Here is a 15,103-nt window from a genome sequence, read left to right as displayed (position 1 = left end):
GTTTTCACAGCTGCCGCTTTGAGACGGTATCGTTCAGCTCTTGACNTATGATGAAAAGGAATGCTCTCTTGGCTTTGATGACTCTGAACCAGAGGATTCAGATAATGACAGTGATGGTGAGAACCACAACAATGGTGACAAAGATATGTCTGAGGCGAATACCTTANGGAAAACTTCTTTGTGTGTTCTCTCCATACACCAAGAGGCACATTTGCAGCCATTCCCATGAGAGCAATTGCAAGTACCTTTTCAGGTAAAGGCTGAGGGCGAAGACTTTTAACCAAAGCAGTCTTTNAGGCTAAAAATGCCACCAACATCACCAAGACCTATACAAGGTAATGTCTCATACCAGATGGTGAATAATTCTCTTCCAAGTGTCTTCGTGGACAAGGATCTAACGGTTGAGCGCACCCACTATATGAATGCAAAGTATGTGGGACGTGTTGCTGAACCTTACGAACCACAAAACTATCTCGATGACAACTCTGACAATGCACAACCGGAGTTTGTGTTCATGAAACGTAAGCGAGTGCAATTTGAGACCTCCTTTAACAAAGNCAAAAAGCAAGCAAGCATAAACATATCAGAAACAGTTAAATCCTTGTAAATTCCAAAGTCTGTTGTACAAATCTATAAAAATCTACCTGTTGGTTATTGGAAGGTTTAGGTTTCTTCTGTTGTTTCTTCCATTTCTCAGAGAAAGGACCAAAGCCAAAAGGCCCTCCAGGACCAAAAGCTGATAGGCTTATAGTAGCTACCTTTCCCGCAAGTGGATTGAATTGCAGAGGAGCATGACGAGCCTCTTGTTCGTCATCATCCCCGAAACTCGAATGCCCAGAAAGCGGCACAAGACCATCTTTTCCATGGAAGAGCTTGAACGCTGAAACAAAACCAGGACCATCTTCAAAAATCGGACCTTTACTACCTCCTTGCACCTGCTGTCAAAGGAAACATAAAAAACTTCATCACCAGCGAACCAAAGAGCAATAAAAATTTCATTATTACGAAAGGTAAGAAATTTTTTAATTTACCGGAAATGGAAAACTCAAGGAGGAGAAGGACAAATTGGTAGGCTTGTTGATGTTTCTGAGGAAAGGGCATTTCTGGATCATGCTTTCAGCAACAAAGGGACATTGTGATGATGGTTCTTGATCCATAGCTTGAGCAAATATAAGCCTGAGAAATTGAAATTGGAACAGAAAAAAAAAAATATTAATGATCAATCGAAAAAAAATCTCTAAAATTGATCCAAGAACAAACAAATCCAACAAAACTCGAAATCAGCACCCAAATCACACCTAAAACTAGCTCTGAGTTCAAATTTTCGGGTAACTTCAGATTTGGGGAAAATAAAAAAAAAAATCCCAGAAACCAAAAATTACCCTACAAAATAAATCCACTATGAATCAAATACCACCATGGAACCCTAAATTCGAATGAAAAATAACAATTCTAAAAATCTCTCGATCTATTTTGTTACAGATTGAAAAAACAAAACAAAAGTGAATCATGTGAAGCATATAGAGAAGAGATTTGTTTCGAATAGAGGAAAAAAAATTACGAACGATTCGAAAAGAAACAAAAAAAAAAAGAAAGATCGAAGAGAGAATCAATCACCTGAGAAGTTTCGCCGGAAAATGAATTTGCAGAGTAAGCTTTAGATTTTTTTTGTTTTTGGGATGAAAACGTGTGGTGAGCACAGACGTGTGTTTACCGAGAGTTACCGGTTGGATCGGTAAACCGTGAAACTGTTCCTTTGAAAGAACCGGTGATTGCCGGTTTAGTTGACTTTGTAGTCTGTAGTGGATGTAGCACGTGGTTGTATTCGGTGGTGGAGAAACCAAACCACGAAGACTATTTTGGTTGCTGGAGATTGATCTCTTGCCGTTTATCGTTACGAATGATATGATCCAACAATCGAGGTTTAATGGGGTAGCTTGAGTTGTTGGTTGTTGATTTGACGTAGACTTGTGGTATTTAAAATTTGTTTCAACTGTTATTAAAAAAGACAAGTAGAAATTTATCATTTATGTGTTATATACTAGTGTTTTGTAATCCAATTCCATCTATGATTGGGACCAAACAAACAATAGTAATTTAATTATATGGATTTGTTGACAAAAACTCTAAATTATATCAATTTTGTTATAGATAGAGAAAAGAGAAGAAATATATTAATATATTATTGCAAAGAATGAAACTTTTATATAGGATTAGAAAAAAAGCGTTTTGATTGATGAAAAGTAAACTTAGTTTACAAGTAATTCTACAAACTTTTAGAATATGAGTTTTATAATAGGCATCCATCTATTATTAATAACCTTCTACTTTAAATAAATTTTTGGATTTAGTGAACAATTATCGTTCATCCCTCTTAATTAACCAATCAAAATACAACAATATGTTATATTATATTATATTTTAAAAAATAAATTAAAATTAAAATAAAAAGATAAAACAAATGATGTAGATCTTATATTAAAGAAATTATGTCGGTTTGAGTTTATAAAAAAAGATTAAGATTTATCTTTTTAATATATACTAAATAAGAGTAGGAGTTATAAACTCCTAAAGTTGTCCACATAAGATTTTAAACATCTAACAGGAGTTTGACATGTCATTAATTAACAATTTTTAAAATTTTCCAGAATTTTGTATGTTAAGAATTATTTTAAACAACCAATCGAAATTAGAGATCTCAATATTTAATATTTTGAAGTTATGTAAAATTTTTATATTAAAGTACTTATAAATATTTAAATTCTATCAAAAGTTTAAGTATCATTAATATTTAACACTAAAAATTAAAATTTTATAAAAATATTTAACTACATGTAAATTTTAAAATATTATATAAATTTAAACTCTATTATTAAAAATTTAAGTATTATTAAATATTATATATTTGATTTTTAATATCTTGAAAATATCTTATCTCTCTTTGTACTTTATATCTCTTATGAGCTGTAAAACATGTTTTTGTGTAAAAAAAAATGTTTTTCTCTCTGGGCGATTCCCCTGGCGAACGCCTTCCTTCTTCTTTCAATTTCTTCTCTCCGATCCTTTCCCAGATCAGGAGTTTGTTTCCGTCCACAAAAATCTTCATCATTACTCTGGAGATCCATGTCGGCGGTTTTTTTCTGTCAGTTAAAATTGACAGTTTGTTTCTTCCAATTTTCTCGGGACATAATCGTCAAAACAAACCGCCATGGGTCTACTATAAATCTAAATCTTTCCCACGCTTTTCCACAATCATTCTCCCAATTCCCTTTGATTTCTTCAGTATAATACCAAATATGAGTGACAATATCCGCAAATCTGTTCAGGATCTCAATTTGGGCATAGATGATGCCCCAATCTCACTTCCACCGAAGTTCCTTTCCCGAGCGATCTCTGTCAATCGCCATACATTGGTTGTTACACCGGTCAACCCACGGAAGCAGAATCTGCGAGCACTGATACGGCAGATGCCACGAGTATGGGGTTTTCCTGATGAATGTGTGGGAAGAATTCTGGATGGTGGGAGGGCACAGTTTTGATTCGAGTCTGAAGATTCGCTGAATTTGGTGCTGCGAAGGGGCCCCTGGTCCTTCGGTGACTGGATGGTAACCACCCATCGATGGTACCCAAACATAAGCGATGCTAACATGAAGATCATACCTTTATGGGTACAAATTCAAGGTATCCCAACTCTTTGCTTAACCAATGATATGGCTAGGTGGGTAGGGAACAAGATAGGCTATGTTTCTGAAGTAGATTACAATGAGAATGAGATGAAAGTAGGGGCTGTGCGTGTTAAGATAGACTGGAACATTGATGATGCCTTACGCTTCCAAAAGAACATCCAATTCATTGATGATGAGAATACAATAGTTAAGTTTCGTTATGAGCGACTTCGTAACTTTTGTACGAAATGCGGTTCACTTAAATATGATGAAAAGGAATGCTCTCTTGGCTTTGATGACTCTGAACCAGAGGATTCAGATAATGACAGTGATGGTGAGAACCACAACAATGGTGACAAAGATATGTCTGAGGCGAATACCTTACCGTCTGTAGACCCTGCAAGCCTTATCCCGAGGCTAAAAATGCCACCAACATCACCAAGACCTATACAAGGTAATGTCTCATACCAGATGGTGAATAATTCTCTTCCAAGTGTCTTCGTGGACAAGGATCTAACGGTTGAGCGCACCCACTATATGAATGCAAAGTATGTGGGACGTGTTGCTGAACCTTACGAACCACAAAACTATCTCGATGACAACTCTGACAATGCACAACCGGAGTTTGTGTTCATGAAACGTAAGCGAGTGCAATTTGAGACCTCCTTTAACAAAGCAGAAGCAGCTGAGGAGTTGGTGGTCCTGAACCAACTTCGAAAGAAGACTCAACGCACCGTTTCAGTTGGTTCTTGCTCTGTGAACAATGGATTCGACGGAGGCGCGGGGGGCCCGGTACCCTCAGAATTTCCAATATGAAGAACCTCTCCTGGAACTACCAGGGCGTTGGTCCTTCTTTAACGTCTTCTCGCCCTAAAAAACTTTGCCTTCTTACTAAGTGTGATCTTCTCTTTCTCTCTGAAACTCTAAATAATAATGATGTAATATCTAAACTTAAGTGTGATCTAGGATTTTCTAATGNATTGAATTGCAGAGGAGCATGACGAGCCTCTTGTTCGTCATCATCCCCGAAACTCGAATGCCCAGAAAGCGGCACAAGACCATCTTTTCCATGGAAGAGCTTGAACGCTGAAACAAAACCAGGANAAGGTTTATGTTTATTCTGGAAAGATAATGTTGTACTTTCCTTGCTCTCATAAGATGAGAGGCTTGTTGATGTAACTGTTGACCATAATAATATTAAGTTCTACTTGTCTTGTGTGTANACTTCATCACCAGCGAACCAAAGAGCAATAAAAATTTCATTATTACGAAAGGTAAGAAATTTTTTAATTTACCGGAAATGGAAAACTCAAGGAGGAGAAGGACAAATTGGTAGGNAACATGAATTGTGGGAACGTTTTAAACGTCTAGCCCTCTCACGCAATGCACCTTGGTTACTAATTGGAGACTTTAATGAGATAATTTGTAACCGGGAAANAGCTTGAGCAAATATAAGCCTGAGAAATTGAAATTGGAACAGAAAAAAAAAAATATTAATGATCAATCGAAAAAAAATCTCTAAAATTGATCCAAGAACAAACAAATCCAACAAAACTCGAAATCAGCACCCAAATCACACCTAAAACTAGCTCTGAGTTCAAATTTTCGGGTAACTTCAGATTTGGGGAAAATAAAAAAAAAAATCCCAGAAACCAAAAATTACCCTACAAAATAAATCCACTATGAATCAAATACCACCATGGAACCCTAAATTCGAATGAAAAATAACAATTCTAAAAATCTCTCGATCTATTTTGTTACAGATTGAAAAAACAAAACAAAAGTGAATCATGTGAAGCATATAGAGAAGAGATTTGTTTCGAATAGAGGAAAAAAAATTACGAACGATTCGAAAAGAAACAAAAAAAAAAAGAAAGATCGAAGAGAGAATCAATCACCTGAGAAGTTTCGCCGGAAAATGAATTTGCAGAGTAAGCTTTAGATTTTTTTTGTTTTTGGGATGAAAACGTGTGGTGAGCACAGACGTGTGTTTACCGAGAGTTACCGGTTGGATCGGTAAACCGTGAAACTGTTCCTTTGAAAGAACCGGTGATTGCCGGTTTAGTTGACTTTGTAGTCTGTAGTGGATGTAGCACGTGGTTGTATTCGGTGGTGGAGAAACCAAACCACGAAGACTATTTTGGTTGCTGGAGATTGATCTCTTGCCGTTTATCGTTACGAATGATATGATCCAACAATCGAGGTTTAATGGGGTAGCTTGAGTTGTTGGTTGTTGATTTGACGTAGACTTGTGGTATTTAAAATTTGTTTCAACTGTTATTAAAAAAGACAAGTAGAAATTTATCATTTATGTGTTATATACTAGTGTTTTGTAATCCAATTCCATCTATGATTGGGACCAAACAAACAATAGTAATTTAATTATATGGATTTGTTGACAAAAACTCTAAATTATATCAATTTTGTTATAGATAGAGAAAAGAGAAGAAATATATTAATATATTATTGCAAAGAATGAAACTTTTATATAGGATTAGAAAAAAAGCGTTTTGATTGATGAAAAGTAAACTTAGTTTACAAGTAATTCTACAAACTTTTAGAATATGAGTTTTATAATAGGCATCCATCTATTATTAATAACCTTCTACTTTAAATAAATTTTTGGATTTAGTGAACAATTATCGTTCATCCCTCTTAATTAACCAATCAAAATACAACAATATGTTATATTATATTATATTTTAAAAAATAAATTAAAATTAAAATAAAAAGATAAAACAAATGATGTAGATCTTATATTAAAGAAATTATGTCGGTTTGAGTTTATAAAAAAAGATTAAGATTTATCTTTTTAATATATACTAAATAAGAGTAGGAGTTATAAACTCCTAAAGTTGTCCACATAAGATTTTAAACATCTAACAGGAGTTTGACATGTCATTAATTAACAATTTTTAAAATTTTCCAGAATTTTGTATGTTAAGAATTATTTTAAACAACCAATCGAAATTAGAGATCTCAATATTTAATATTTTGAAGTTATGTAAAATTTTTATATTAAAGTACTTATAAATATTTAAATTCTATCAAAAGTTTAAGTATCATTAATATTTAACACTAAAAATTAAAATTTTATAAAAATATTTAACTACATGTAAATTTTAAAATATTATATAAATTTAAACTCTATTATTAAAAATTTAAGTATTATTAAATATTATATATTTGATTTTTAATATCTTGAAAATATCTTATCTCTCTTTGTACTTTATATCTCTTATGAGCTGTAAAACATGTTTTTGTGTAAAAAAAAATGTTTTTCTCTCTGGGCGATTCCCCTGGCGAACGCCTTCCTTCTTCTTTCAATTTCTTCTCTCCGATCCTTTCCCAGATCAGGAGTTTGTTTCCGTCCACAAAAATCTTCATCATTACTCTGGAGATCCATGTCGGCGGTTTTTTTCTGTCAGTTAAAATTGACAGTTTGTTTCTTCCAATTTTCTCGGGACATAATCGTCAAAACAAACCGCCATGGGTCTACTATAAATCTAAATCTTTCCCACGCTTTTCCACAATCATTCTCCCAATTCCCTTTGATTTCTTCAGTATAATACCAAATATGAGTGACAATATCCGCAAATCTGTTCAGGATCTCAATTTGGGCATAGATGATGCCCCAATCTCACTTCCACCGAAGTTCCTTTCCCGAGCGATCTCTGTCAATCGCCATACATTGGTTGTTACACCGGTCAACCCACGGAAGCAGAATCTGCGAGCACTGATACGGCAGATGCCACGAGTATGGGGTTTTCCTGATGAATGTGTGGGAAGAATTCTGGATGGTGGGAGGGCACAGTTTTGATTCGAGTCTGAAGATTCGCTGAATTTGGTGCTGCGAAGGGGCCCCTGGTCCTTCGGTGACTGGATGGTAACCACCCATCGATGGTACCCAAACATAAGCGATGCTAACATGAAGATCATACCTTTATGGGTACAAATTCAAGGTATCCCAACTCTTTGCTTAACCAATGATATGGCTAGGTGGGTAGGGAACAAGATAGGCTATGTTTCTGAAGTAGATTACAATGAGAATGAGATGAAAGTAGGGGCTGTGCGTGTTAAGATAGACTGGAACATTGATGATGCCTTACGCTTCCAAAAGAACATCCAATTCATTGATGATGAGAATACAATAGTTAAGTTTCGTTATGAGCGACTTCGTAACTTTTGTACGAAATGCGGTTCACTTAAATATGATGAAAAGGAATGCTCTCTTGGCTTTGATGACTCTGAACCAGAGGATTCAGATAATGACAGTGATGGTGAGAACCACAACAATGGTGACAAAGATATGTCTGAGGCGAATACCTTACCGTCTGTAGACCCTGCAAGCCTTATCCCGAGGCTAAAAATGCCACCAACATCACCAAGACCTATACAAGGTAATGTCTCATACCAGATGGTGAATAATTCTCTTCCAAGTGTCTTCGTGGACAAGGATCTAACGGTTGAGCGCACCCACTATATGAATGCAAAGTATGTGGGACGTGTTGCTGAACCTTACGAACCACAAAACTATCTCGATGACAACTCTGACAATGCACAACCGGAGTTTGTGTTCATGAAACGTAAGCGAGTGCAATTTGAGACCTCCTTTAACAAAGCAGAAGCAGCTGAGGAGTTGGTGGTCCTGAACCAACTTCGAAAGAAGACTCAACGCACCGTTTCAGTTGGTTCTTGCTCTGTGAACAATGGATTCGACGGAGGCGCGGGGGGCCCGGTACCCTCAGAATTTCCAATATGAAGAACCTCTCCTGGAACTACCAGGGCGTTGGTCCTTCTTTAACGTCTTCTCGCCCTAAAAAACTTTGCCTTCTTACTAAGTGTGATCTTCTCTTTCTCTCTGAAACTCTAAATAATAATGATGTAATATCTAAACTTAAGTGTGATCTAGGATTTTCTAATGCTTTTATTCAACCCCCTCAAGGTAGGAGTGAAGGTTTATGTTTATTCTGGAAAGATAATGTTGTACTTTCCTTGCTCTCATAAGATGAGAGGCTTGTTGATGTAACTGTTGACCATAATAATATTAAGTTCTACTTGTCTTGTGTGTATGGTCACCCAGTTCCTAGTGAAAAACATGAATTGTGGGAACGTTTTAAACGTCTAGCCCTCTCACGCAATGCACCTTGGTTACTAATTGGAGACTTTAATGAGATAATTTGTAACCGGGAAAAGATTGGAGGACCAGCTCGAGAAGAATGGACTTTTCGAGATTTTAGACATATGATTGCTGTGTGTGATCTTCAAGATATACGTTCAAGAGGAAATAACTTCTCATGGGTTGGTGAAAGACACTCCCACACGATTCAATGCTGTCTGGACAGGGCCATGTTTAACTCTCCACGGGCTGCTATTTTCCCAAATGCAGAGGCTCAGTTTCTAGACTTTGCAGGCTCCGACCACATGCCAGTTTTACTCGACCTAAATGACATAATCCGACATAAAGGACGAATTTTTCAATTTGACAAACGTCTTTTAGACGTACCAAACTTCCAGGAGGCGGTTAAAGAAGTTTGGTTAGCTGATAGTAATGACTTTGATATCTTAATCACCGAAAGAATCAAAAACTGCAGACGAAGTATGGCAAATTTAAAACAAGAACACCATTTAAACTCTGAAGAACGTATTGTCACACTTCAAACACGTTTAAACTTTGCAATGTAGAGCCTAAACCCACATATATGGAGAACTATCCCATTTTTGCAAGATGACTTAACAAAGGCCTATAGTGANTGTTTTTGGGATGAAAACGTGTGGTGAGCACAGACGTGTGTTTACCGAGAGTTACCGGTTGGATCGGTAAACCGTGAAACTGTTCCTTTGAAAGAACCGGTGATTGCCGGTTTAGTTGACTTTGTAGTCTGTAGTGGATGTAGCACGTGGTTGTATTCGGTGGTGGAGAAACCAAACCACGAAGACTATTTTGGTTGCTGGAGATTGATCTCTTGCCGTTTATCGTTACGAATGATATGATCCAACAATCGAGGTTTAATGGGGTAGCTTGAGTTGTTGGTTGTTGATTTGACGTAGACTTGTGGTATTTAAAATTTGTTTCAACTGTTATTAAAAAAGACAAGTAGAAATTTATCATTTATGTGTTATATACTAGTGTTTTGTAATCCAATTCCATCTATGATTGGGACCAAACAAACAATAGTAATTTAATTATATGGATTTGTTGACAAAAACTCTAAATTATATCAATTTTGTTATAGATAGAGAAAAGAGAAGAAATATATTAATATATTATTGCAAAGAATGAAACTTTTATATAGGATTAGAAAAAAAGCGTTTTGATTGATGAAAAGTAAACTTAGTTTACAAGTAATTCTACAAACTTTTAGAATATGAGTTTTATAATAGGCATCCATCTATTATTAATAACCTTCTACTTTAAATAAATTTTTGGATTTAGTGAACAATTATCGTTCATCCCTCTTAATTAACCAATCAAAATACAACAATATGTTATATTATATTATATTTTAAAAAATAAATTAAAATTAAAATAAAAAGATAAAACAAATGATGTAGATCTTATATTAAAGAAATTATGTCGGTTTGAGTTTATAAAAAAAGATTAAGATTTATCTTTTTAATATATACTAAATAAGAGTAGGAGTTATAAACTCCTAAAGTTGTCCACATAAGATTTTAAACATCTAACAGGAGTTTGACATGTCATTAATTAACAATTTTTAAAATTTTCCAGAATTTTGTATGTTAAGAATTATTTTAAACAACCAATCGAAATTAGAGATCTCAATATTTAATATTTTGAAGTTATGTAAAATTTTTATATTAAAGTACTTATAAATATTTAAATTCTATCAAAAGTTTAAGTATCATTAATATTTAACACTAAAAATTAAAATTTTATAAAAATATTTAACTACATGTAAATTTTAAAATATTATATAAATTTAAACTCTATTATTAAAAATTTAAGTATTATTAAATATTATATATTTGATTTTTAATATCTTGAAAATATCTTATCTCTCTTTGTACTTTATATCTCTTATGAGCTGTAAAACATGTTTTTGTGTAAAAAAAAATGTTTTTCTCTCTGGGCGATTCCCCTGGCGAACGCCTTCCTTCTTCTTTCAATTTCTTCTCTCCGATCCTTTCCCAGATCAGGAGTTTGTTTCCGTCCACAAAAATCTTCATCATTACTCTGGAGATCCATGTCGGCGGTTTTTTTCTGTCAGTTAAAATTGACAGTTTGTTTCTTCCAATTTTCTCGGGACATAATCGTCAAAGCAAACCGCCATGGGTCTACTATAAATCTAAATCTTTCCCACGCTTTTCCACAATCATTCTCCCAATTCCCTTTGATTTCTTCAGTATAATACCAAATATGAGTGACAATATCCGCAAATCTGTTCAGGATCTCAATTTGGGCATAGATGATGCCCCAATCTCACTTCCACCGAAGTTCCTTTCCCGAGCGATCTCTGTCAATCGCCATACATTGGTTGTTACACCGGTCAACCCACGGAAGCAGAATCTGCGAGCACTGATACGGCAGATGCCACGAGTATGGGGTTTTCCTGATGAATGTGTGGGAAGAATTCTGGATGGTGGGAGGGCACAGTTTTGATTCGAGTCTGAAGATTCGCTGAATTTGGTGCTGCGAAGGGGCCCCTGGTCCTTCGGTGACTGGATGGTAACCACCCATCGATGGTACCCAAACATAAGCGATGCTAACATGAAGATCATACCTTTATGGGTACAAATTCAAGGTATCCCAACTCTTTGCTTAACCAATGATATGGCTAGGTGGGTAGGGAACAAGATAGGCTATGTTTCTGAAGTAGATTACAATGAGAATGAGATGAAAGTAGGGGCTGTGCGTGTTAAGATAGACTGGAACATTGATGATGCCTTACGCTTCCAAAAGAACATCCAATTCATTGATGATGAGAATACAATAGTTAAGTTTCGTTATGAGCGACTTCGTAACTTTTGTACGAAATGCGGTTCACTTAAATATGATGAAAAGGAATGCTCTCTTGGCTTTGATGACTCTGAACCAGAGGATTCAGATAATGACAGTGATGGTGAGAACCACAACAATGGTGACAAAGATATGTCTGAGGCGAATACCTTACCGTCTGTAGACCCTGCAAGCCTTATCCCGAGGCTAAAAATGCCACCAACATCACCAAGACCTATACAAGGTAATGTCTCATACCAGATGGTGAATAATTCTCTTCCAAGTGTCTTCGTGGACAAGGATCTAACGGTTGAGCGCACCCACTATATGAATGCAAAGTATGTGGGACGTGTTGCTGAACCTTACGAACCACAAAACTATCTCGATGACAACTCTGACAATGCACAACCGGAGTTTGTGTTCATGAAACGTAAGCGAGTGCAATTTGAGACCTCCTTTAACAAAGCAGAAGCAGCTGAGGAGTTGGTGGTCCTGAACCAACTTCGAAAGAAGACTCAACGCACCGTTTCAGTTGGTTCTTGCTCTGTGAACAATGGATTCGACGGAGGCGCGGGGGGCCCGGTACCCTCAGAATTTCCAATATGAAGAACCTCTCCTGGAACTACCAGGGCGTTGGTCCTTCTTTAACGTCTTCTCGCCCTAAAAAACTTTGCCTTCTTACTAAGTGTGATCTTCTCTTTCTCTCTGAAACTCTAAATAATAATGATGTAATATCTAAACTTAAGTGTGATCTAGGATTTTCTAATGCTTTTATTCAACCCCCTCAAGGTAGGAGTGAAGGTTTATGTTTATTCTGGAAAGATAATGTTGTACTTTCCTTGCTCTCATAAGATGAGAGGCTTGTTGATGTAACTGTTGACCATAATAATATTAAGTTCTACTTGTCTTGTGTGTATGGTCACCCAGTTCCTAGTGAAAAACATGAATTGTGGGAACGTTTTAAACGTCTAGCCCTCTCACGCAATGCACCTTGGTTACTAATTGGAGACTTTAATGAGATAATTTGTAACCGGGAAAAGATTGGAGGACCAGCTCGAGAAGAATGGACTTTTCGAGATTTTAGACATATGATTGCTGTGTGTGATCTTCAAGATATACGTTCAAGAGGAAATAACTTCTCATGGGTTGGTGAAAGACACTCCCACACGATTCAATGCTGTCTGGACAGGGCCATGTTTAACTCTCCACGGGCTGCTATTTTCCCAAATGCAGAGGCTCAGTTTCTAGACTTTGCAGGCTCCGACCACATGCCAGTTTTACTCGACCTAAATGACATAATCCGACATAAAGGACGAATTTTTCAATTTGACAAACGTCTTTTAGACGTACCAAACTTCCAGGAGGCGGTTAAAGAAGTTTGGTTAGCTGATAGTAATGACTTTGATATCTTAATCACCGAAAGAATCAAAAACTGCAGACGAAGTATGGCAAATTTAAAACAAGAACACCATTTAAACTCTGAAGAACGTATTGTCACACTTCAAACACGTTTAAACTTTGCAATGTAGAGCCTAAACCCACATATATGGAGAACTATCCCATTTTTGCAAGATGACTTAACAAAGGCCTATAGTGATGAAGAAAAACATTGGCAACAAAAGAGCAGGAATCAATGGATGACTGCTGGAGATCAAAACACAAGTTTCTTTCACGCATGCGCAAAAACAAGGTTTGCAAAGAATTGGATTACCTCTATATCGGATGAACAAGGGAACTTATATTAGGGAGACAAGGAGATTGGAGATCATGCACAAAGTTTTCTCACCAATATATTTGCAACGGCCAATCATCAAGTCACACCATCGGATTTCGCAGATTTTAGTTCCAAGGTTTCTGATGAAGCAAATAAGAGTCTAACAAGAGCTTTTACTAGTGAGGAGATTTATAATGCAATTAGTTCAATCAGTGATGATCGTGCTCCGGGGCCAGACGGTTTAACAGCCAGATTTTATAAAGCCTGTTGGGAAACAGTCGGACCACAAGTCATACAAGAGGTGCAAAACTTTTTCGAGACTTCAGTATTGAAACAGAGCATAAACCACACAAACATTTGTATGATACCAAAGATTGACAACCCTCAAACTCTCTCAGACTACCAGCCAATAGATTTATGCAATGTGCTATATAAGATAATTTCCAAATGTTTGGTTCAGAGATTAAAACCACACTTGAACGACATAATCTCCGACTCGCAGGCAGCTTTTATTCCAGGACGTTTAATCCAAGACAATGTGATGATCGCTCACGAAGTTATGTNATAAATTAAAATTAAAATAAAAAGATAAAACAAATGATGTAGATCTTATATTAAAGAAATTATGTCGGTTTGAGTTTATAAAAAAAGATTAAGATTTATCTTTTTAATATATACTAAATAAGAGTAGGAGTTATAAACTCCTAAAGTTGTCCACATAAGATTTTAAACATCTAACAGGAGTTTGACATGTCATTAATTAACAATTTTTAAAATTTTCCAGAATTTTGTATGTTAAGAATTATTTTAAACAACCAATCGAAATTAGAGATCTCAATATTTAATATTTTGAAGTTATGTAAAATTTTTATATTAAAGTACTTATAAATATTTAAATTCTATCAAAAGTTTAAGTATCATTAATATTTAACACTAAAAATTAAAATTTTATAAAAATATTTAACTACATGTAAATTTTAAAATATTATATAAATTTAAACTCTATTATTAAAAATTTAAGTATTATTAAATATTATATATTTGATTTTTAATATCTTGAAAATATCTTATCTCTCTTTGTACTTTATATCTCTTATGAGCTGTAAAACATGTTTTTGTGTAAAAAAAAATGTTTTTCTCTCTGGGCGATTCCCCTGGCGAACGCCTTCCTTCTTCTTTCAATTTCTTCTCTCCGATCCTTTCCCAGATCAGGAGTTTGTTTCCGTCCACAAAAATCTTCATCATTACTCTGGAGATCCATGTCGGCGGTTTTTTTCTGTCAGTTAAAATTGACAGTTTGTTTCTTCCAATTTTCTCGGGACATAATCGTCAAAGCAAACCGCCATGGGTCTACTATAAATCTAAATCTTTCCCACGCTTTTCCACAATCATTCTCCCAATTCCCTTTGATTTCTTCAGTATAATACCAAATATGAGTGACAATATCCGCAAATCTGTTCAGGATCTCAATTTGGGCATAGATGATGCCCCAATCTCACTTCCACCGAAGTTCCTTTCCCGAGCGATCTCTGTCAATCGCCATACATTGGTTGTTACACCGGTCAACCCACGGAAGCAGAATCTGCGAGCACTGATACGGCAGATGCCACGAGTATGGGGTTTTCCTGATGAATGTGTGGGAAGAATTCTGGATGGTGGGAGGGCACAGTTTTGATTCGAGTCTGAAGATTCGCTGAATTTGGTGCTGCGAAGGGGCCCCTGGTCCTTCGGTGACTGGATGGTAACCACCCATCGATGGTACCC

The 15,103-nt window shown here is 35.8% G+C and overlaps 1 protein-coding gene across 1 annotated transcript; it reads right to left on the bottom strand.

The window, feature by feature from the left end:
* Positions 565-1,726, bottom strand: LOC104724871. Its single transcript, XM_010443430.2, has 3 exons — positions 1,618-1,726; positions 1,032-1,176; positions 565-935 (listed from the first exon to the last, which is right to left on the bottom strand). Exons 2-3 carry the CDS (start codon positions 1,155-1,157, stop codon positions 594-596), a joined length of 468 nt encoding a protein of 155 aa, XP_010441732.1. The 5' UTR covers positions 1,158-1,176; positions 1,618-1,726; the 3' UTR covers positions 565-593.

The sequence above is a fragment of the Camelina sativa genome, chromosome 11, assembly GCF_000633955.1.
Source record: "Camelina sativa cultivar DH55 chromosome 11, Cs, whole genome shotgun sequence".
NCBI classification, from domain to species: domain Eukaryota; kingdom Viridiplantae; phylum Streptophyta; class Magnoliopsida; order Brassicales; family Brassicaceae; genus Camelina; species Camelina sativa.
The sequence above is the reverse complement of the archived record's forward strand: the minus strand, read 5'-3'. Positions and strand labels throughout refer to the sequence as shown.